This window comes from Nannobrachium achirus, assembly GCF_963921795.1.
Source record: "Nannobrachium achirus genome assembly, chromosome: 8".
Classification (NCBI taxonomy): domain Eukaryota; kingdom Metazoa; phylum Chordata; class Actinopteri; order Myctophiformes; family Myctophidae; genus Nannobrachium; species Nannobrachium achirus.
Genome location: NC_137817.1, coordinates 58,425,896 through 58,450,014, shown reverse-complemented (window position 1 = coordinate 58,450,014; position 24,119 = coordinate 58,425,896). Strand labels below are relative to the sequence as shown.

The 24,119-nt window shown below is 44.8% G+C and overlaps 2 protein-coding genes across 3 annotated transcripts in view; one reads left to right on the top strand and one right to left on the bottom strand.

Moving 5' to 3' along the window:
- The window catches only part of LOC308289537 (complement C2), a 32,144-nt gene extending 10,264 nt beyond the window's left edge, over positions 1-21,880 (top strand). Inside the window, exons 9-20 of one of the 2 annotated variants that reach the window (XM_080731243.1) lie at positions 5,555-5,693; positions 6,875-7,009; positions 7,675-7,779; positions 9,504-9,641; positions 10,604-10,716; positions 14,621-14,735; positions 15,449-15,596; positions 16,383-16,456; positions 16,888-17,009; positions 17,614-17,746; positions 19,953-20,002; positions 20,305-21,880. In XM_080731243.1, coding sequence (XP_080587369.1) covers positions 5,555-5,693; positions 6,875-7,009; positions 7,675-7,779; positions 9,504-9,641; positions 10,604-10,716; positions 14,621-14,735; positions 15,449-15,596; positions 16,383-16,456; positions 16,888-17,009; positions 17,614-17,746; positions 19,953-20,002; positions 20,305-20,475 — 1,443 coding nt within the window. In that variant the 3' untranslated portion in view covers positions 20,476-21,880. Of the gene's footprint in view, positions 1-5,554; positions 5,694-6,874; positions 7,010-7,674; positions 7,780-9,503; positions 9,642-10,603; positions 10,717-14,620; positions 14,739-15,448; positions 15,597-16,382; positions 16,457-16,887; positions 17,010-17,613; positions 17,747-19,952; positions 20,003-20,304 lie in introns of both variants that reach the window. The other variant, XM_080731242.1, reaches the window with a different exon arrangement.
- Positions 21,881-22,036: 156 nt separating this feature from the next.
- LOC308289538 (bifunctional polynucleotide phosphatase/kinase-like) overlaps positions 22,037-24,119 on the bottom strand; it is a 33,976-nt gene continuing 31,893 nt past the window's right edge. Inside the window, exon 20 of the mRNA XM_080731244.1 lies at positions 22,037-24,042. Within this exon, the coding sequence (XP_080587370.1) occupies positions 23,922-24,042 (121 nt within the window). The 3' untranslated portion in view covers positions 22,037-23,921. The remainder of the gene's footprint in view (positions 24,043-24,119) is intronic.

The window sequence follows — 24,119 nt, the reverse complement described above, 5'->3', positions numbered from 1 at the left end:
GGTCCGCAAACTTGCTGCTCTTCCTCATAGAGCCGGGACAATGCATCGGCATGGGGGATATCCTTCCCCGGCCTATGCTCCACTTCGAAGTTGTAGTCCTGCAACTCCAGAAACCAACGTGTTATTCTCTTATTTGTATCTTTACTTCTAGCCATCCACTTTAATGGTGCGTGGTCCGTTATCAGTGTAAAACGTCTCCCCCACAGATAATAGCGTAGATGGTGTATGGACCATTTTATGGCAAGAGCTTCTTTCTCTATCGTTGCATAATTAAGTTCATGCTTTAAGAGCTTTCGGCTAATAAAAGTGACAGGATGCTCTTCGTTGTCAATGATTTGCGAGAGCACGGCCCCGAGGCCCGTGTTCGAGGCGTCGGTGTGGAGTAGAAAATTCTTACCGAAGTCGGGGGCTTTTAGGACCGGCTCATCACAGAGCTTCAGTTTGAGGCCTCGGAAGACGGCCTCCGTCTCCTCTGTCCAGTGCAGCACATTGGGCCGACTTTGTCGGGTCATCTCGTACAAAGGAGCTATGCGGCATTTCTTGGCGTTGGCGGTCAGACCCGCTCTGCGAAGGGCTTCCAGGACCGCCTCGATGTGATGGAGGTGATTCTCCCAGGTGCTGCTGTGAATCACAATGTCATCTAAATATGCTGCTGCATAAAGATGGTGAGGCCTTAACACTCGGTCCATGAGTCTCTGAAATGTCGCGGGAGCGCCATGCACACCAAAGGGTAAGACTGTATATTGGAACAGCCCTTCAGGGGTAGAAAAGGCCGTTTTCTCTTTCGTTTCGTTTGTTAGGGGCACTTGCCAATAGCCTTTTGTCAAATCCAGCGTACTTACGAATCGAGCGGGGCCTAGCCGCTCAATTAATTCGTCTACCCTGGGCATGGGGTACGCATCAAAATTTGATATCTCATTTAACTTTCGGAAATCATTACAGAATCGGATCGTGCCGTCCGGTTTAGGGACCAGCACGATGGGGCTTGACCAGGCACTGTGTGATTCCTCTATTACTCCCAGCTGTAGCATGCTTTTTACCTCCTCTTTCACGGCTTCCCGCCTGGCCTCCGGGATGCGGTAAGGCCGCTGCCGCACTATTTTCCCCGGAAGGGTTTGGATGTCGTGCTTTATAGCGTGGGTTCGGCCCGGCAGCTCTGAGAATCGGTCTGCATTTCTGTTCAGGAGCTCGCGTATATCTTGCACCTGAGCCGGAGACAGTTCCTCTCCAATAGGGACTGGCGGCGGGTTCTGGGAGGAGAGAGTGGTTAGTAACGCTGGGAGAGCGACAGGAGGAGCGGCGTGCCACTTTTTCAATAGATTGATATGGTATATCTGCATGGTTTTCCGCCGCCCTACTTGGCGCACCCGGTAGTTCACAGGGCCAAGCTTCTCCACAATTTCATAAGGGCCCTGCCATTTTGCGAGGAATTTGCATTCACTGGTGGGAATGAGCACTAGTACCTTTTCGCCCACCTCAAAGCTCCGCAGCGTGGCGCCTCTGTTGTACACTTTGCACTGGGCGCGTTGAGCTTGCTCCATGTGTTCACGGACGAGCGGCCAGACCTTCTTGGCTCTCTCCTGCAACTGTTCAACATGGTCAATGACAGAGCGGTGAGGAGATGGCTGGCTTTCCCATGTCTCCTTCGCTATGTCCAGTAACCCCCGTGGCTGCCGTCCGTATAGTAACTCAAAGGGGGAAAACCCCTTGGACGCTTGTGGCACCTCCCGTATGGCGAACAAGACGAAGGGAATCAAGCGATCCCAATCTTTGCCATCTATATCGATCAATTTCTTTAACATTTGCTTTAAACTTTTATTAAAGCGTTCAACTAATCCGTCCGATTGCGGGTGAAAGATAGAGGTCTTTATCTTATCTATTTTTAACCATTTATAGAGTTCAGTGATGACGCGAGACATGAAGCAGGTGCCTTGATCCGATAAAATGGCATCGGCTATTCCAACTCGGCTAAATAGCATAAAGAGCTCGTGCGCCACTGCTCTGGCTGTAGCGGCTCTCAATGGTATTGCCTCGGGGTACCGAGTTGCATAGTCCACAATGACTAATATATATTTGTGCCCCCGGGCTGACTTGGGGAGGGGGCCAACTATGTCCATGCCAATGCGGCTGAACGGAGTGGAAATTATCGGCATGGGGATGAGTGGATTACGCTGGAAGGGACGGGGTGCGGTGAGCTGGCAAACACCGCATCCTTTACAGAAGTCTTCTACTGCCCGCTTTATTCCCGGCCAATAAAACCGTGCATTAATTCGATCGCTAGTTTTTTTAATGCCTAGGTGCGCCCCCAGCTGATGAGTATGGGCCAGGTACAACACTCTAGTCACGTAGTCTTTTGGCACGAGCAGTTGTTCTACAATGACCCCAGTGTTATTCTGCCACCCTCGATATAATAAATCTCTCCGTACAAAGAAATATGGGGAAATTAGTTCACTCACCCCGTCACATAGTTTTCCGTCAACTGCACTGATGTTTTTCCGAGCATTTTCTAAGTTCGGGTCACTCCACTGCTGTGTGGCAAAGTCTCCTCTGAGCACGGCGCTCTCATCCTCCTCTTCGGGAAAGTCGGGCCATCTCACCGGCTCAGGGTCCTCGGATGAGGGGTCCCGGGGCGGCTCGTCCGCTTCGGGTTCGTCTCTTGGCGACTCCTCGTCTGGCGAGGCTTCAGTCTGTGGACCCTCCGTCTCGGCGCGGAAGACCGGGCACGCGGGTAAGGGGTTTCTCCCCCGGGGACCCGGCCGGATCCTTCTTCTCCGTCGCGGGTGAGGCGGGCCACCGCCGCCCGGGTTCCAATGTCTTTCAAACAGCACACAGTCCGTGCCGATGAGCAAGGGGACCGGTAGGTTGGGGACGACGCCAGCCTCCACATCAACATCTCCTCTGGTTGTCTGTACGCGGATCAGCGTCACCGGATAGGACCGTACATCCCCGTGTACACAGCTGACCGGCATCCGGCTGGAGGTGGAACGCCCGGCATAGCTAGCGTGGACCAGCGTGACAACGCTCCCCGAGTCTAGTAGAGCCCGGGTGTCCACCCCTTCGATTTTCACCGGCAGATTATAGTGGCGCGGCTGTTGGCTCCCTGAGTGCAGACAGGGGCGCCGGCCGTCAGAAGCCGCGGCGGCGGAGGGCATGGATACATCCCGGTCCCGATCCGGACAGAACCATGCGATATGATCACTTTTTCCGCAGACGTAGCACCGGCGTGTCATCTGCGGCTGGCTTCGGGCAGTCCGCTCTGTGGCGGCTCGTTTCGTAGCAGGGGGAGACGGGGGAGTAGCCGAGGGCCGCGAGCGGTCCCGGCTGTAACGTACCTCCCCTGTCCCTCTGGGAATCTCCGACCTTGTACTTTTCATCATCTCTGTACTCACTTGGTGATTCTCTAGGAGCGCAATAAGAGCCTCCACAGAGCTTGGGCTTACTTGTGAGGCGTAGCGGCGGGCATCAGGCGGCAGGGAGCGTATACATTTGTCTATGACAATCCTCTCAATTAGTGGCGGGTCACCGGCCGTAGTCAGCCAGCCGTGTGTTAGGCGGAGGAGAGCGGCTATCTGGGGCCGAGGCGGCAGCGCCGCTTGCATGTTCCAACCATGGAAGCGCTGGGCTCGGGCCGGCATACTATAACCTTGACTAGCTAAAATAGCTGCTTTCAGGCGCCTGTACTCACGGGCCTCCGCCAGGGGGAGATCACGGCACACTCGTTGAGCTTCTCCAGAAAGAAATGGGGCAATGATCCCGCCCCAGTCGGGGACAGGCCACCGCTCTCGGGCAGCGGTGCGCTCGAACACCTCCAGGAACGCTTCAATATCATCTTCGGGGGATAGCTTTGTCAAAACTTCCCCGGGCGGTCGCGTGGGATTAACGTCTTGGTCAATTTGGATTTTCTCTATCAGTTTAGTCACCGCCTGTTGTAATTCGGCTTGGCTCTGTAACAGAGCATTTAGAGCCGGTGTGGTTGTCATATTGCGTCTAGGTGAGGTTCAGTACCCGTATTCTCCACCATGTGTGGCGACTGAACCCAAACCAGACACAAGAGAGCGTAAACAGTGTTGCCAACTCGGGCATTTATTGAACAGTTCTTAATTTACAACAGCAGTATGATGCAACGTAGCATGAATGTGCAACAGAAATGTGAATAACTCAAATAATCATTAATAGGTCAACATAGGTTCTTCCCCGGACGGGGGCTGCCGTCTCTCCTCTTCGGGGGCCAGGGGTAGGTAAGAGTCAATTAGGGGGGCTTCTTTCCACAGGTAATAGGTGAGTATGGTTCTAGCAAAGTCTTTCTTTCCCACAGGTAATAGGTGCGTATTCCTCTCTACAGGTGACAGGTAAAGTATCTCTTTCCCACAGGTAATAGGTGAGTATTCTTCTCCATAGGTGACAGGTAAAGTATCTCTTTCCCACAGGTAATAGGTGAGTATTCTTCTCCATAGGTGACAGGTAAAGTATCTCTTTCCCACAGATAATAGGTGAGTATTTCTCTCTACAGGTGACAGGTAAGTAGGGCGCCCGCTCTCAATTAAATCCGACTAATTCTCTATCTTCTAAATAAAATGAACACGGGGATTAAGGGACCTAGGGCCAGAGAATTGTCGGATACAAGGTAAGTTTTAAAGGGAAGTGAGATCTACTCAACAAAACGGGACGGGTGGTGGCTCCCTGGGGGTCCGGTTGGTAAGGCTGCTTTGTCCTTTTCCAGGTCCATCTCCACAGGTCGCCCGAGTACTCACTCTCCAGTGGAAGGTACCCACTCCTCAGTGAAAGGTACACACTCCTCAGTGAAAGGTACACACTCCTCAGTGTCGGTCCGCTCCCGGTCCAGCCTAGAAGTAATGAGTAGAAAGGATATTACTATAATGCGCTTTACACAGAAATATGCGGTGGAGGGAGAAGTATGGTGGTTTCTTACCGCCTGTTTGCCCATGTTCGCCTGTCGGAGTCCCAGCACAGACTGGCGGAGAGAGCGAGGCTTCTATTTATGCACCCTGTGTTTGGAATAGCCCACAGGTGCATATGCTTGTGCCTGATGAAGCATGTGTGCCGGCAGGTAACGCCCTTCAATGACTTGCCCCACAGCATGCGTTGCTCTGCTGGGCCTCGCTCTCCCATCCAGGGTGCGCTTCTCCGACGTGCGGGGCCTACCTGGCGGGCGGTGTCTGAACGAACCACCACAGTATGTTACAATATTTAACATCAGTGAATCAGTGAATGCCCAGGTTGTCACGTGATTTAATTAATTTAATTCATAAAACTGGTGTGTAGCTGCAATGCTAGAGCCTACCTCGAGAACTGTGTCACACACACACACACACACACACACACACACACACACACACACACACACACACACACACACACACACACACACACACGGCTGGCTTCTAGTGTAGCGCTCATGGACACATGATGGCTCCATATCTGAAAATGTTCAGGGCCCCAAACTGTAAAAGTGTACCAAATTTCTCGCTTTTATGAAAAAGTGAACGATTCACCAAAGATCTGGTCTCAATCCTCCGGACCATTGTTTGTATAGTTGGACAGCTACGAGGTGCAGATGAAGTTCCATGTGTTATCGTTTGCCTCCGAAACGATAGAAGTCGTCAGCATCCAGGAAGAATTGTCCAGCGACGCAGAGGAGGTCGAATGGAAGCTGATGAAGTTCAACTACAAAAGTAAGACGACCATGCCATCTGCATTCCTTCATTCATATGTATTTATGTACTGGCACGTGCACACATAGACATCATGCTCTTTTAAGTGTCTGTAAAAATGCCCTCTCCAGAGTGTTGCTCCAGACCATGGATGCAGTTTTTACTATGGAGAAAGAAATGCAAATGCCCCCTCCCCCTTTCCATGCAGTAACTGAATGCAATATTCATGAAAATTGCCTTGTCCAAACTCTACTGAACTTGAATGCAGCTTCTTATGTTGAAAGAATTTCAAAATAAGAATTGCCCTCTCTGTGTAGAAATCCTTGCCGCACATCTCCAGTATTGGCTTGATTTTTTTTGTTCAGTGAGGTATCAACACACCGAAAATAGTCTATCTCTCAAAGATCTCATAACGCGCCAAAGCGCGACGCATTGTGAATTTGGATTCATTTTCACCAAAAGTCCCCATTTGGAATTTCAGCCTCTGCCTCTATAGCATTCTCTGCACGTCCCTGTTGTATGTAGTAGGGGTGTAACAAAGCATTTTAACAGTGATACAATATGCATCACAATACAATTGTGTCATCAATACATGTTTGAAGACACGATTCATGGAAGATATTGGTTCATTCATGGCGATACGATTCAATTATTGAAAAGTGATACAGTAACTATTTAGCAAAGTGTGAAACGTACAGTATGGATAGTGCAGGGTAACATGTATTATTAGGCTATGTATATAAATAGATTATCTGGCAAATACACATGAACATTGTATTTGAACACATTATGGACAAACCCGCAACTTGACATGAACACAGGGAATACACACATTTATCGATAGACCAAGTGTATCAATATGGAATGGAAAAGTATTTAAACCCATCTTTTTCTTTCTTCTTCTTCTTAAAATTGCTAAATACAATGCAGTTCTTAGTAGGCATATTGATACGATTGATTATTTGCATTGCAAAACGACACGATACATACATAGTAAAAATAATTGAAATTAAAATCGATATTTTGATGCAGTTACTGTACACCCCAGTTACTTACACCCCTAGTATGTACTGTATGTACTGAATGTATCCATCCATCCATCCATCCATCCATCCATCCATCTATGAATTCACAGACCATCTCACTCAAAGTTAGTTTTTCTTTTTCGCCACTACCCTTCATGTTGTTCATACTGTGCACAGGTCACGGCAATAAGAAGGGAACCAATCTGTTCGCCGCACTGCAGAACGTCTACGAAACCCTGGCCTTTTTGAAGCAGGTCAACAAGCAGAACCGTTTCAACGAGACACAGAACATCATCATCATAGCAACGGACGGTAAGCTGCCCAAGACTGTGGGTTTGAATCCACCGTGAGGCATCCAGCTTTGTTGATCTTCTTAGGGAGATAGAATGGTCATTTCGTGCTAATCAGTCTAAAAGCGACTGCCAGGTCGCAGCATGATTTTAGGGCAAAATATGTAGGAGCAGGGTCCAAAAATGTGTTTGAAAAACTCGGCTCTTATATGGGACAGATCCATGTTGAGGATGAGTGTAGACATACTGTGTACTGATTTGCGTGATTTTAGGGCAAAATATGTAGGAGCAGTGTCCAAAAATGTGTTTTGAAAGAATTGGCCTCATGGTGGTGCTAGAAGAGGGCCATGTGAGAAATGGGTGGAGGTAGTGGTTTGGCAGGCAAGGAGTGTGTGTGCAAACTTTGGCATGGATCGGGGCAACGGTGGCGGCCGGAGATATGAGAAGGGCAAAAGTGTGACATGTGACTGACAGACAGCCGGTGGAGGTTTTGATAGTAACTGCGACCTGACGGTCACAATAAGCAAGCTAATACATGTATCCAGGAAAATAAGAAAGCTGGGCTAGAACTATAATGTGTTGCCTACAGCAACCACACTAATAAATGGGTAAGATTAAAAAAGGGTAAAAAAACAACAACAAAAAAAACAAGGAAGATTTGTTTCTGATTTCTCTCTTCTCCTTCAGGTTTCTCCAACACAGGTCCACAGCCAAAGAATGCTCTGACACAGATCAGACATCTACTGGGTTACAGAAACAACTCCAAGGACCATATGGACGAAACTCTACTGGGTACACTCTTAATTTCATTGTTATTGTATGATGATGATGATGATGATGATGATGATGATGATGATGATGATCAGACAACAGGGTTATAGAAACACCTTCATGGACCATACGGACGAAACTCTACTCTCTTAATATCATTGTTTTTAACAGTGTAGTCATACTGTCGGTAATATGATGATGGCGAGGTCATTGCCGTCATTGTGGGAGGTAGAGTAGTGGTTTTAACCTCAGGAGATTCTGGGCCCAGATTGCAGTCTCCGCCTCGACGTCCGACAGTATCACAGGCCGCCTCATCCATTCCAATGTAAATGATGCAGATTTTTACACATTAAATATTAATTCAGTTTTGGACCCAGAGCTTTGAAATCTCTTCCAAATCCGTCAACAAGGCCTGGCATGCATTGGAAAAATATGTGCACGACTAAACAAAACAACAGTGTTTTATCATATAAGGAAAATAAAACCCTCTGGCAGGACCTGCATAGGCTACACAGAGCCATTTTACACTGACTCAGATCGATTTAAATATGAATACACTGTATTGGAAACGCCATGACTACAAACACGTTAATTGTTTTGTTATAGCTACTGATTAAGGAATATAAGGCTGAATGAACAGGAACGTGCCAACAATGCTATCGAAGTGAGGTTGTATAGGCTGTCTGTATTAGAATTGAGTTGTTATTATGGTCTATGGAGTCCCACTCAATTATTCCCACTGATTTATTATTTATTATGCCCCATGTCTACGACCCATTTGATTTTTCTGTAGTAGCCATGTATGTATATATATATATGCATGCCGACATCATTACAGACTTTATTCGTTTATGACATTTGTACCATTATAATGATTAATGATTAGTGTTATTGACATCACCTGGGCGGCATGTGAGTTTCTATAAAATCTTGTCATATGAACTGGGAAAATACCTATTTTAACAAACAAAATACACATATGTGTTTATCAAGAAGCACTATGGATTTACTTTATCTAATATCAGTCAACTTATCACTGGACATTTGTGTACCACAAGGTAAGCAAGACAACAAATAGCAGCACTTAATAAATATACCTAATTGAATTTAAAAACGGTGTGTTAATTTTTCTATTTGATGATGGTGTGTTGAGCTTCAAATGTAGTAGCCTACTTATAGAAACAATTAAATTAGATCAACTCTCCACTACACTACAACCAACACTTTACAATTCATGGATACCGGTATGTCCTCAAGAATAAACTGCTTCAAATGTAGGCTGGCCGATTGCTTATAAATCTATAAAACATTTGATATCTCTGGCGTGAAATGGTCGCCCTTCCCCAAAGGTTTATTTAGCTGTTGACCAGACAGACACAACTTAATCCAAAGCCTGCAGGCAGATTTTGGCTTTGGAAAATTACATTTATAAAGTTCCCTTCAAACGTTCTGTGTCACTATAATCACTGTTGCAAGTCCCCAGAAGCAACATTTCACCATGTCATTGCTGTAATATAAATGTTCTTGATATTAATATCGCCCATCATCATCTGAAACAAGGCTAAATAACATGAGTCCAATGCATGATCCAATGGAAGGAGGGGCTAACTTGTCGGACGGCTGTGTTTAGCTGCAATGTGGTCCAATCATCACAGTAGGGGAGGGGTTTTTGCGAATGGTTCATTGCATCTTTCTAGTTTAACCCCAGGCTTTATATAGTTTTCTCGCTTTCTGTGTGTTGTCAGATGTGTACGTGTTTGGTGTTGGGAATGACGTGAACAGAAAGATGCTCAACACCCTCGACTCGAAGAAGAACGGCGAAGAACACCTGTTTCTGATGGGAGATTACCAACAACTGGGAGAGGTGTTCAATAACATGATCAGTAAGTCGTTTCTGTTCTGGCCAAAAAATGGCACGATCTACGAGCTCACACGTTTGTAGACCGTCTATTTTTGGTGAAGAGATTTGGTATAGATCCACCCATGAATCCGCCACCCAATCAACATCCACCCACCCATGAATCCGCACAATTTAAGCATTTAGCAGACGCTCTTGATCCAGAGCGACATACAATACGCAAGGTACATCAACATCAGTGCATCAAATGGAAAGAAATAGTAGGTGCCTATGAATCCCGTGAATCTAATCACCACCCATGAATCCATTCACCCATGAATCCACCATTCACCCACCCACCCATTCCTTGGTGTTTCACCTTGATTGCGCTTAAACCCTAACAGGTGTTAGCTTATCACCTAATAGTTGAGGTGATAGCTCTTCACCTCAGACTATGATAAGGCCATTCACCGAATTCAACTAGTACAGAACAAAGGCTGCCAGAATCCTCACTAACACAAATCGCAGAGCTCATATAACCAGTTTTGAATTAGTCCTCTAACAAATGCCTTCTGGACATCCCTGTGTCCAAACTAAAAACCAAGGGTGACCGGGTGTTTGCAGTTGCTGCTCTTACACTATGGAACGCCCTTAGCCTGACACTCAGCCTGAATTGACATTTCGTTTCAAAATTAAAGGGGTGTGGCTAGCGATTCAGGGTCTGGAACTAGGCTAGAACACCCTCCCATTGGTGGTAAAAAATGTCAATTGAAGTTTTTAAGAACTTGTTGAAAACTAATTTGTTTTGAATGCCTTATATGCTATGAAGTTTTTAGCTGTCTTATGTGCCCTGTTTTATCTTGTTTTAACTGATTGTTTATATGGTTTGTTTTTATTGCTGTCCATTGTACAGCACCTTGTAACATCGCTTCAAAAGGTGCTTTATACAATGTACTTGTGCACTGTGCCTGTTCTCACCAGTGTTATTTGTGTGACATATTGTGACAGGTGATGAGAGTGTGACCATGTGTGGGGTGGCCCAGGAGAAGGTCTCTGAAGACGCAGGTGGAAAGGCCTATACCAACCCCTGGCACGTCACCATCAAAACCATGAGAAACAATGTATGTCTGGCCTCCTCACTCACTGGGATAATACTTATATAATCAAACATATAATTCTCCGAATGTCTGTCTGAGTGTCTGTCTGTCTGTCTGTCCGACTGTTTCTCCTCGGTTGCTGGAGCAATTGATCTGAATCCGCATGACCATTAGCATTGCGGTTACACACCTTTGGTGTCTGTCTGAGTGTTTGGCCCTCTTACAGCACCACCAGGAGGCGGGTTTCAGTAAAACACATTTTTGGACAGTACTCCTACAGATTTTGTCCAAAAATCATGCTGATCGGTACACAGTATCTCTATAGCCATTAAACGAAACGGGTATTTCTTACATTGATGCTCCTACATATTATCATGCAAGCACCAGTTAAAGTTACTTTCCATCCCTCATATACTGTGTGCACAGTGCACACCCCATAACCCACACACTGCACATCATTTCGGAGCTCATATCTTCGAACGGGTAAGGGCAAGTAATAATAATACATCAGACTTATATAGCACTTTTATGGTACCCAAAGTCGCTTTACAAAGCAGAAATAAAAACAACTTAAAGAGAAAATGTTTGAAGGCTAAAAGTTAAAAAGAAATTTGACAAACAAAAAAGAACAACAACACAGAACAGATTGAAAGCACAGAGGGAGAGTAGTGTAAAAAACATCACAAGGATGCAGCTGGGACGTATCATCAGTGATGTAGCCTGGGGTCGACGGGTGTTTCGGGTCTCGCAACATCATACACCCTCGCCCAGGTGACCCAGCCGGGGTTGATCAAGTCCCGACTTACGTCCCAGTAGCTATCCACGATCAGTCCTATTAGGGAAAGACAGGGTCACTCAATGTGCAGCACCGGAACTACTCTGCCAGGATTGGGGAGCCATTCTGGCGCGTGGAAGAACTAGGCTCTATGGGTTGACTCCTGGCCGGGCTCCTCCTACGTCTTACCAGGTCCCCTCCTGCTCTCACCAGGTTCAGAACCTGTGCGTTGCACCAGACCCCAATCCAAACATTCCATTCAGCTGCTGCAGTTCAATGGCCCTCCTAAAGGCCTCACCGTGGATTTGTTGGGCTTCTTCCTCACGGAAGACACAGGCTGGGGCGCTAACCCAACCTGCTCCCGGGTGCCGTCTAAATTCCGGCCGTCAACCGAGTCTCCGGTGGTCACCAAACTATTCCTGGTTGTCACATAGTCTATTCCTATGAGCCACTATAAATAGAACTAATAGTGTAAAAAACATCACAAGGATGCAGCTGGGACGTATCATCAGTGATGTAGCCTGGGGTCGACGGGTGTTTCGGGTCTCGCAACATCATACACCCTCGCCCAGGTGACCCAGCCGGGGTTGATCAAGTCCCGACTTACGTCCCAGTAGCTATCCACGATCAGTCCTATTAGGGAAAGACAGGGTCACTCAATGTGCAGCACCGGAACTACTCTGCCAGGATTGGGGAGCCATTCTGGCGCGTGGAAGAACTAGGCTCTATGGGTTGACTCCTGGCCGGGCTCCTCCTACGTCTTACCAGGTCCCCTCCTGCTCTCACCAGGTTCAGAACCTGTGCGTTGCACCAGACCCCAATCCAAACATTCCATTCAGCTGCTGCAGTTCAATGGCCCTCCTAAAGGCCTCACCGTGGATTTGTTGGGCTTCTTCCTCACGGAAGACACAGGCTGGGGCGCTAACCCAACCTGCTCCCGGGTGCCGTCTAAATTCCGGCCGTCAACCGAGTCTCCGGTGGTCACCAAACTATTCCTGGTTGTCACATAGTCTATTCCTATGAGCCACTATAAATAGAACTAATAGTGTAAAAAACATCACAAGGATGCAGCTGGGACGTATCATCAGTGATGTAGCCTGAGAGTAGAGTTACTAGGGAAAGCAAGTTTAAACAGGTGGGTTTTGAGGGAGGCTTTGAACACGGCAAGGGTTTTTATGTGATGGTGGATTTTTTTGTCACCAGACAGAATAGCAAGTGAATAACCTACTTTGTTGACTCATGGAGTTACTTACTACCAATAGATCTTTTTATGAAGCAAAGTATATTTAGTGCCCCTGGTATGGGAACGAACCTGCACAATAAGCTTTAGGGCATGTGGTTCTCAAACTTTTTTCGGCTGCAGTACCCCCTTATACTGATTTCTGAAGCCTTAAATATTTAAGGAACAAACTAGTAAGACACCCAAGGGTGGAATGCGACCTCAGGGTGACATGCAACCTCGCCCTAAAGGGCGAGGTCGCGCCAATTCTTGACAATCTGGCCAACCACAGCGTTTCTCTGACTTTCCATCAGGCCTGTTGGTTTTCACGCTCCAGTGCGGCGTTCATGCGCTGCAAGTCCTTGTCCACAGCCCTACGGTCCTGGTGGCCCTTGGTATTGTTGATATTCTGGAAACGCTGCCATTGACTTGCACCAATTTTGTGAGGATATCAACCCTAGGAGACACGGGGAGAACACGCCAACCCAACCTAGGGTGTGAGCGATAGGGCCCTGACTATGTTATGTCAAAACATGCCCATATGTGGACATTACCAAATATGGGCATTTCCAGATATGTCCTTAATATTGATAACATTGGGACAGGGATCTCCATATATGGGCATAAAACGTATGTTAATTAGTAAAGCCAAGCTTGGGTTTGATGCCTTGGGATTTCTATATTTGGACATAAGTGTATACCCAATAGGTCATCATCTGGAAAGGTAGGGTGTAAATCAGAGTAAAGCAGGCTTTTGAGCTAGTTAGGGCCAGAGATTGATGACATCAGAAATCCCCATATATGGGCATAAAGGGATTTTGCTTTTGGGAATGCCCATCTATGGCATTTTAATTTTATTTTATCCTTTATTAATAAAAATACATGTATGTATCCATATACATATGGAGTTCAATATTGATGTTTTTGGAGAAGGTATGTTGTAAATGTATGCTACTTAGTAAGGGTTGGCGATAGGGCCTTTCTGTGTGGAGTTTGCCTAAACATGGAGATGTGGTACAGAAGGACTCATATATGGGCATAAAAAGTATGTCATGTGACATCACTTCCTGTACAGACAGTCAGACAGACAGCCATTGACTCCGACCTAACAATAGCTACTGTCTATGACGGTAGTTCCATATGACATATTGGACTAGACTATCTCCATATATAGTGTTATCCACATCTCCATGTTAGGACTCATATATGGGCATAAAAAGTATGTCATGTGACATCACTTCCTGTACAGACAGTCAGCCATTGACTCCGGATTAACAATGGCTACTGTCTATGACGGTAGTCCCATATGACATATTGGACTAGACTATCTCCATATATAGTGTTATCCACATCTCCATGTTTAGACAGCCAATGACTCCGGCCTAACAATGGCTACTTTCTATGACGGTAGTCCCATATGACATGATGGACTGGACTATCTCCATATATAGTGTTATCCACATTTCGTGTAGCCGCCCTGTACAGGAGGTGATGTCACAACTCGCTGACATCACACTGACATCACAGAGGATACGGACGGTCACGAGGATACGGAAGGAAGGACACTCAAGCGACACGGTTCTTCAGAGTATATGCGACCTTCGGTCGCAATAAATTAAATATATATATGTGAAAGACAATTGACTGACTTCTATGTAAACCATACTATAAAACTGTACCTTTTTTATGCTGGAAAGCATCTTCAGCCTCACAAAAACCCTATTCGATCAACTAAAGTACTCAGAATTGGAGGTGAAAACTGCCAATGATCAGGCTACGTCGCAACACAATGGCGCTCCATATGAGGACAGTTTTGCGCGACATCGCAGCCAGAACGCTTGCATGCAGTGCGGATGAGCTGTTGTGTCACTACTACTGTGGCATGGCACATTCCAAAGGCCAACATGTGTTTTGGCGCCCTCTCTCCTCTGCAGGTTTTCACTACATGTGTGGGCTCCATCGTGAGCAGAAACTGGGTGCTGACTGCGGCTCACTGCTTTGCCATAAATGCCAGCGACACGGTGCCCAAGACAGTGGACATAGAGCATGGTGGTCAGTGTGAATTTTGATGTGATGCGTTATTAAACGTGAGTGCAGTCCAACCGGGGAAACTCCCCCCTGTCAGGTGATAAAATGCGGGCTGCTCACTCCTCATGCACTGAAGGAAGCATGAGCTCAGTTCGGGGCCCTCCGCAGGTTGGCAGAGGGAGAGCAGCGCCCATGATTACTGCTCAGGCAATTGGCACAGGGTGAAAAATGGGTCAAAAAATATTGGGACAAAAAAATAAAACAAAAATAATCATTCACCCCCTGCACAACTATAATGTTGTGTTTATTCCTCTTGGTCATTGGTTCTCAACCTTTGGGTCGGGACCCCCAGGGGGGTCCCCAAATTATTTTGGGTGGTCCCCAGATGATTATCTTAATATGAAACATTGTATGTATAGAGGGTATGGGCACATTTCTAAAGTGACAATTTAAGGATTTTTTAATATCTCTAAAATGACAAATTAAACATTAGCCAAATTGTCATGTGGTATTAGAGTCAGAAATTGTGAAAATAGATGATTAGGCGTTATGAGCATATAGATGGGCTATTTTCCCAATAGAACTGTGTTACACAAAATGCAATACCTCAACTCTTAGTGCTCGTCATTATGACGATTATTTTAAGGGTCACAGCCTGAAAAGGTTGATGGTAGTGTCAGAGGGCAGGTGATCATTAACCCCCTGTACAACTATTATGGTGTTTATTTCTCTAGGTGATGGTACAGTCAAAGCCGGGCAGGTGATCATTCACCCCCTGTACGACGCCAGAGCCCTGAAGAGCAGGAACGTGTCAGAGTTCTATGACTACGACGTGGCTCTGGTTCAGGTCAACAGCGGCATCCCTCTGTCCAGGAGGGCCAGGTGAGACTACACTAACCCCTCCTCCTCCACACCATTAGGGAGTTTAATATTCAAAGACTTTCTCAAAAACAGCAGATCTACAAGCTCGCAGCACAGCACTCGGTGCCGCGCTGTGAGCTTGTATATCCGCTGTTTTTTAATAGTTAAAAGCATAAAATAATGGTTAAAGTGGTTAAGTGGTTAAAAAGAGTGACACAATTGCATACCAGGTCTTACTGGGTTAAAAGTATGAGATCAGAATAAGCTAACATAAGTTAACATGAACCCTCGCAAATAAACAGCAAGGTAAATATTCATATTAGTGACCAGAGTGGAACATTTGGAAAATTGGACCCGAGTTGCCTAAACCAGTGGTTCTCAACCTGTGGGTCAGGACCCCCAGAGGGGTCCCCAAATTATTTTGGGGGGGTCCCCAGATGATTAGCTAAATGTTAACATTGGTTTCTCACTCAACAGTAAACAGACCAACATACAGTATAAGTGTATAGAGGGTATCTGCACATTTGTTAAGTGACAATTTAAGGACTTTAAAGACCTTTGTAGTACCTCTGGTCAAACATTGGTCAAATTGTCAAATATTAGAGGCAGAAATTGTGAAAATAGCTGATCTACATTCTACATGCTCACATTGTGAGCATGTAGATAGGCTATTTTCACAAAGGAAAAGATCAAGTCAAACTAAATGTAATGCCAACTCCTAAAATTCAAATATGATTCTTTTGGGGGTCGTGTCTGTGTGTGTGTGCACGCATGTGTGCCTGCATGCATGTGCGACTGTGCGTATAGACCAATCTGCCTGCCATGCACCGTTCCTGCCAACCGAGCCCTGAAGAAACTGAGCTTGACCTGTGACCAACACAGTAAGACCTGACCTATGACCTTTGCACTCTCACATGATTACTATGACAGTATAGAGCTATTTAACACTGTTACTGAACAAACACTATAGCAATGATTACTATGACAATATAGAGATATTTAACACTGTTACTGAACACACACTCTATAGCAATGATTACTATGACAATATAGAGTTATTTAACACTGTTACTGAACACACACTCTATAGCAATGATTACTATGACAATATAGAGCTATTTAACACTGTTACTGAACACACACTCTATAGCAATGATTACTATCACAATATAGAGCTATTAACACTGTTACTGAACAAACACTCTACAGTCACGATATAGAGCTATTTTTTGTATTCAAGAAAAAAACGTAACAAAAAGTGTGTGTGTGTGTGTGTGTGTGTGTGTGTGTGTGCGTGCGTGCGTACGTGCAGAGGAGGAGTTGTTGTCGCACAAGGAGACCGCTGCCTTCTTTATCCATAAAAGTCAATCAGAGTATGAGCCAAGCAAAACCAAGTCCGAACGTAAACAAACACACATTCACACCGGGAGTCAGGTGAGTTTGTTACTATTATTTCTTTCACATAATCTTCTTCTTTAGCAATTGTGTTAATTGAGAAGAGATACATTTTTCATGTGAATAATTATAATGAAATAAATAACATTCCAAAAGCCTTCCCGAAAGTTTCAAGGTTAGAGAACATCGCAGATCTACAAGCTCACAAGCCCTCATATTTTGAGACACATTGTGATGTAAAGATGGACTTTTTTGTTTGACAGGATTTATGTTGGTTGAAATCAGGTAATATTCTAGGCCAGAAAAAATATAACTAGTTAGATATTTCCCAGAATATAACCTTATATGCTCATATTTCAACATTACAAACAATAACAATAATCCCGTCAAACTAAAAAATCCATATGACGTCCTGGTAATGACATCAAGATCATCCCCATATGGGCTGTGATCTGGCCCCAATCGAGATGTCACTGATTGGTCCAGGTCCTGACGTGCTTTGCTGGGTTGGCTTTATTCATCACGTACTTTTTCAATTCCTAGAAAAGTAGTGGAGTCAAAAGGGCAAAGCTCGTCTTTGAAATGTAGTGGAGTGAAAGTCGTAATTGAAGTCCAGTACTCAAGTAAATTTGCTTTGTTGCAGAGGCCAGGCTGTGTGAAGAAGGCCCTGCAGATCCTGAAGCGTCCCACTGATGTGACTCTAGAAGAGTACGTTCCTGACAGGTTCCTCTGCTCTGGAGGAACCCAAGGACACCAGGACACCATCAGCTGTAAAGGTCTGATACGCTACCATAACTCCATCACCTTAAAGTTGTACTATGTAACTTTTTTTATAAATCTTAAAATTCTCCTAACTATTAAATCACAAAAGTTTTAGAAGATCCGCGCCGTGAATTTCAGCCTGTAAAGCCTTCTCTATATATGTAAACTGTGATCCTTGCCGGGGACCGGATCTCGCGCCAAAATTGCGTCATCACACTACCGGCCAATCACAGCGAGGGTTATACAACTGCCGGCCAATCACAGCGCATCTTGAAGTGGGGTCGCTATGGCTGCCATATTTGTTGTCACCCGTTTGTACCATCCCGTCTCTAGGTAATTTCGCCTACCAGGCAGGGTGAAGGAGTCCATATCTCTGGAATTACTGAACGCACAGGAACAAGGGACCCCTCTAAAGATAGATCTCAGCGAGGTGGAGGCAGACGCGGGGGTCTGAAGGTACGAAAAACGGCCGAAAGACGCGGACGCGACCGCGGTTTGCTATAGGGCTAATGACCACTAGTTGGGCATCTTACACAGTATAGCTTTAAGGTCTGATACGCTACCATAACTCCATCACCTTAAGGTCTGATACGCTACCATAACTCCATCATCTTAAGGTCTGATACACTACCATAACTCCATCACCTTAAGGTCTGATACGCTACCATAACTCCATCACCTTAAGGTCTGATACGCTACCATAACTCCGTCACCTTAAGGTCTGATACGCTACCATAACTCCATCACCTTAAGGTCTGATACGCTACCATAACTCCATCACCTTAAGGTCTGATACGCTACCATAACTCCATCACCTTAATGTCTGATATAACATCTATCATAACTCCATCACCTTAATGTCTGATATAACATCAAACTATCATAACTCCATCACCTTAACTCATCTAGTGTCACCACTAGATGGAGCCAACTCCTGCTGGGTAGCCGGAATATAGCCTATTGACCAACGCTGTAGCTGCGCAAGCCCTGCACAGCCATGGCGTGCGCGATCACTTTCGTGCGTGTCAACCCAATGCCCCGGAAGGCCTTGGCTTCCATTACCTCTAAGCTAATGTTATTGTTAGAAGCACATTTTTTGGCTACTTTGCCGCGAATAAAGGCTGTCCTCTTCCAGAAAAGCATAGATTCAGAGAAAATGGGCTTCAAAGTTGGCCATCTGCATTGGATTACATTGAATAAATCGGCGGAATATGACGATACTAACGTTAGTAAACGTAGGACGACTCGGACCACCTACGTTTTCCAGAATTAGCTCATGGTAAGGACAGCGTCGCTTGCCGACAAAAGAGCCGAACTAGTTCGGGATTGGCACTCTAAATTGCGTTGCTAGCCGACAAATAGAGCCAAACTAGTTCGGGATTGGCACTAGAAGAGTTAATGTCTGAACATCTAACTATCATAACTCCATCACTTTAATGTCTGATATAACATCTAACTAGCAAACTCCATCACCTTAAGTTCTGAATGTATTAGGTGGTGGTGGTGGTCAAGTTTATGTAAACATGATATCATGGTCAGAAAACACTCAATTCAGTGTTAGGGTTAAAGTAGTTCTGCCCCGGCCGAAGCACAGGTTAGACACACAGTTATACTGTACTACAGGACGAGCTGAACCATAACAAGAAGATAAGCTTTACCAAAACAATAGCTACTCAGGCCTAGTGAGACATCCAGACTCCTACAGCTATCCAGTATCCTAATGTTTCATTAAGAGCTAGATATCAATATAATCAGACGACGCACAATCTATTCTCAAAGTCATAACCACTGCAGCACAGCATCGGCACACAGACACAACCGAATAAGGAAAGACTAAAAGACTATGAAGGAGGAAGGGGGCCACAGTAGCAGTTCCTCCATCCACCTGTGGATTGCATAATGCAATTTGCAACTTGCCTTCAACTGCATGTGGCATGTTTTCAAATTTCTCTGTTGTGTCTTGTGTGACATCTTTGTTTTCTTGCATATTAAAATAATAACACTAGTTTTTGGATAAGGGATACATGGTGAGTCTTGGTGACATAACGTAACTTCTCCCTGTGATGTGGCTTCCCCTAGTGCTTGTGGCCCCAAGCGACCACTTATGTTTCTCATACCAGGAACCGGCCCTGCCTGAAGGGATAAACAGCTGAAAGAAAAAGAAGAAAATTAGGATCCAATTTTAAATTGTAATCTCTGTAACGTTTTGTTTTATCACAGGTGATTCTGGTGGATCTCTGTTCCTTCAAAAGAGAAAGCGCTACTTTCAGGTCAGTAACCCTGGAACCCTCCATGGCACAACAACTAAACCATTGTGAACTGGGAGTCTTTGTGTAGTCATTTTATTTTTGGGTGCGCTCTGAAGATCTACAAGCTCAGTGTAGATCTGCTATTTTCAGCATGCAAGTGTAAAATCATGCAAGTGTAAAATCAGCCATCAAGGCCTGCCCAAATACATTTTTGTCAGCAAACAAGATAGCAAAACATTTCAGCCGACTAAAACTAAACAGAAATGTATTCAAGACCAACATGTGAAACCAACATGGCTGCTCTAACAAGCTGTCGCCCGCAGGTGGGGGTAGTGAGCTGGGGTACTGTGGACGTGTGCAGTGGCAGTGGTCCACACAGCAGTGAGAGACCCTCACCAGAGGCCCGTGACTTCCACATCAACGTGTTCAGCCTGATGCCCTGGTTAAAACAACACCTGAGTGAAGACCTCCAGTTCCTGCCATCTGTCAACTGACACACGACCAACGGTGGAAGAAGTAGTACTTCATATTATTTAGCTAAAACGAGCACCACTTCACCCATTTTCAACCTTGTCTTCATATAATTGGTCCTCTCTAAGGCTCATAATAATATGGTGCCATTTCTTTGTCTACTAGGTTCTCAAAGTAGACAGTTCAGAAACCTGTCTACCAGCAACATCATCGCTGGGGAATTCAAGTTAATAGAAATCGCAGGCTTTCTATTCCTGGAAAGTTAGAATGTTATAATAGAAGCTATTGTTCTTGCGTTGTACTGCGACGCGTTGTGAGCTTGGAGGTCGTCTATTCAGTCCTTGATACCACACTAAACAAAGCATAAAAAAGGCAATGTGGCGTACAGCATGGATTTCTACCCAGAGAGGGCCATTCTTTCAACATAAGATGCTGCGTTCAAGTTCAGGAGAGTTTGGGCAAGGCAATTTCTCTTGAATGCTGCCTTCAGATATGGCATGGAAAGAGGGCATTTGCCTTTCTTTCACCATAGTAAAAACTGCATTCACAGTCTGGAGAGGGCACCTTTTACAGACGGGTAAAAGGGCAGGGGCTCAAGCCCCCTTTGATGTCTATGTGTGCACGTGCCTGGTCCACAGCCCTCCTTAGTAAGTAGACAGAAATGGTGCCATCATTATAATGAGTGTTAAGACCAATAACACTGTATGAAGATGAGTTGAAAAAGGGTGAACTGCTCCTTTAAGGCTCTAATACTTAAAAGACTATGTAACTTTGCTTTTGATATTCTCTCTGCTCAATATTATCATTCTTTTTTGTCCAGTGGTGAAATGTTTTATCCCTTCTTCTGGTCAAACTGAATTGATTTAAATACACACATTTCCTTTACAAACAATATAATTTAGTTTGCTGAGTTTACTGTGCGTTGGTTCAACGCTGGTGTTTTAATTGTGCTTTCTACATAAAGTGGATGGGATTGATAGGATTTCCTTTTGGGCCAACGTACACTGATAACGTTTGACATTATGTTTGATATCACAGGATAACGTAAAATATCTCTGCCGTCGGGCCAAAATTCCAAAATGTTCATTTTCGAAAACCTCGAAAATCTAAAACCTCAAAAATTTAGTTTGTTTTGGCCAGACAGTGACGATATGTTACATTAACCCTGGTGTATCTATATAGGGCACATTTTCAAAAATCAAAAATAGACGATCTACAAACTCTCGCTCGACACATTGTGATCTTGTAGATGGTTTAACTATTTATCATATGAATATGTATTTGGGGATTATGTTGTTTAGAATTTAGACAATACATCACATGGATTTCATCCTCATTTACACTGCTACAAATGATGTGTACTTCGCATAAACAACCAGTATGTTATACATGTTTTCAATGGCTTTATTAAAGACAGATATACACACATTTTAGACCATCTTGTTTTGCTCTTAACTTGTTTCCTGGATGCTTTAGATCAGTGCTTCTCAACCTGATGACAGCAAAGTGACAATTTAAAGACAAAAACTAAACTAATTTAAACAAACTAAACTATAAAAACTGGTCCAATATTGACCACATTGTAAAAAAAAAAAAAAAAAAAAGACAAACCCGTTTTCAAAATAGCTGCTCTAAAAGCTTGTAGATCTGCTATTTTCACAATGTTTATCTGTGGAACTGAGTCAAACTAAATGTAATGCCTCAACTCCTACAATTCCAAGTGCTAGTCAGAGTGGGGGTTCCCAGTTCAAATATGATTATTTTGGGGGGTTCCCAGTTCAAATATGATTATTTTGGGAGGTTCCCAGTTCAAATATGATTATTTTGGGGGGTTCCCAGTTCAAATATGATTATTTTGAGGATCGCTGCCTGAAAAAGTTGAGAAGCACTAATTTATAGCACATAGTTGTTCTAATGAGCTGAATTCAAAGGCCTAGACATTAAAGCATATCCCAGGCATACATTTAAAAAACAAACCATATCTTCTTTCATATTGTACCAATACAGTCAGTGTACATCGTTTTAACCAAATGAACCGTTAGTGTCTGTTATCCTGGATGCAAACATTGGGCGGAAAAGAGCCGATCTACAAGCTCACAATGCTTGATGCGTTGAATGTGAGCTTGTAGAATGCTAGATTTGATGTAGAGGGGGAATTACTGGCAGCCCTAGTACAAATCCCTGGAGAACACGTGGAACCAAATGGACGCTTACAGGTCTGTAACTCTGAGAGTGTACAAATGGAACCAAATAGACCCTTAGGGGTCTAACTCTGATAGTGTACAAATGGAACCAAATGGACTCTTATGGGGCTGTAACTCTGAGAGTGTACAAATGGAACCAAATGGACTCCTATGGGGCTGTAACTCTGAGAGTGTACAAATGGAACCAAATGGACTCTTATGGGGCTGTAACTCTGAGAGTGTACAAATGGAACCAAATGGACTCTTACAGGTCTGTAACTCTGAGAGTGTACAAATGGAACCAAATGGACGCTTAAAGGTCTGTAACTCTGAGAGTGTACAAATGGAACCAAATGGACTCCTATGGGGCTGAAACTCTGAGTGTACAAATGGAACCAAATGGACTCTTATGGGGCTGTAACTCTGAAAGTGTATAAATGGAACCAAATGGACTCTTATGGGGCTGTAACTCTGAGAGTGTACAAATGGAACCAAATGGACTCCTATGGGGCTGTAGGGTCTAACTCTGATAGTGTACAAATGGAACCAAATGGACTCTTATGGGGCTGTAACTCTGAGAGTGTACAAATGGAACCAAATGTTCCATTTAACTGTACTCTAATGCGCCTTTCCGTCAGGGCGCGGTTGCCATAATAGTAATTCATTTTCAAGAGCTGGATTGTGGTCATCTTTTTTCCACGCTTGACAGCTGGCGCACAGGAGGACAACAACAATTGCTGCTAGCGTAATATCGCCCGGCGTTTACTCAGAGCGAGTACGTGTGTTTGGCCATGATCCCGAGCGGCGCGATACCCACTGATCAAAACAGGAACGTCCGCGTCAACCTTACAGGTCTGTAACTCTGAGAGTGTACAAATGGAACACACCGAGGATCATATAGTGTTGATTGGGGTCCCAGAGATTAAAAAATATATATAAAATGAAATATCAAAATGGGGGTCGTACACTACACTGGAACCCCAATCTACACTGTAAAATCCTCACTATGTATTTAAATCCGATAGTGATAAAACATGAACCAAATGGACCTGTAAGGTTGATACAGACCCATAAAGTTCCATTTGTACACTCTGAGTTACAGACCTGTAAGGGTCCATTTGGTTCAATGTGTACACTCTCAGAGTTACAGACCAGTAAGGGTCCATTTGGTTCCTTTTGTACACTCTCAGAGTTACAGACCTGTAAGGGTCCATTTGGAGCCCCCTGGGGGGGGTCCCCGGGCCCTATGTTGAGAACCAGTGTGTACTAGGGCGCCGCTTGTCCAATCAGCCTTCGGAGAACTGGCGGAACAGAGCCTCTGATTGGCTGTCTTTGAAGCGTGGGACGAAGTGAATGCGGAGGATCTCTGAGAAGCCCTCTGATAGGTCAGGAGCTACAAAATGTTTCCTGAAAAAAGGAGGGAAAAATCACCGTCTGATTGGACAATGGAAAACATGCCATTAAATCACGTTGACATTCACCAT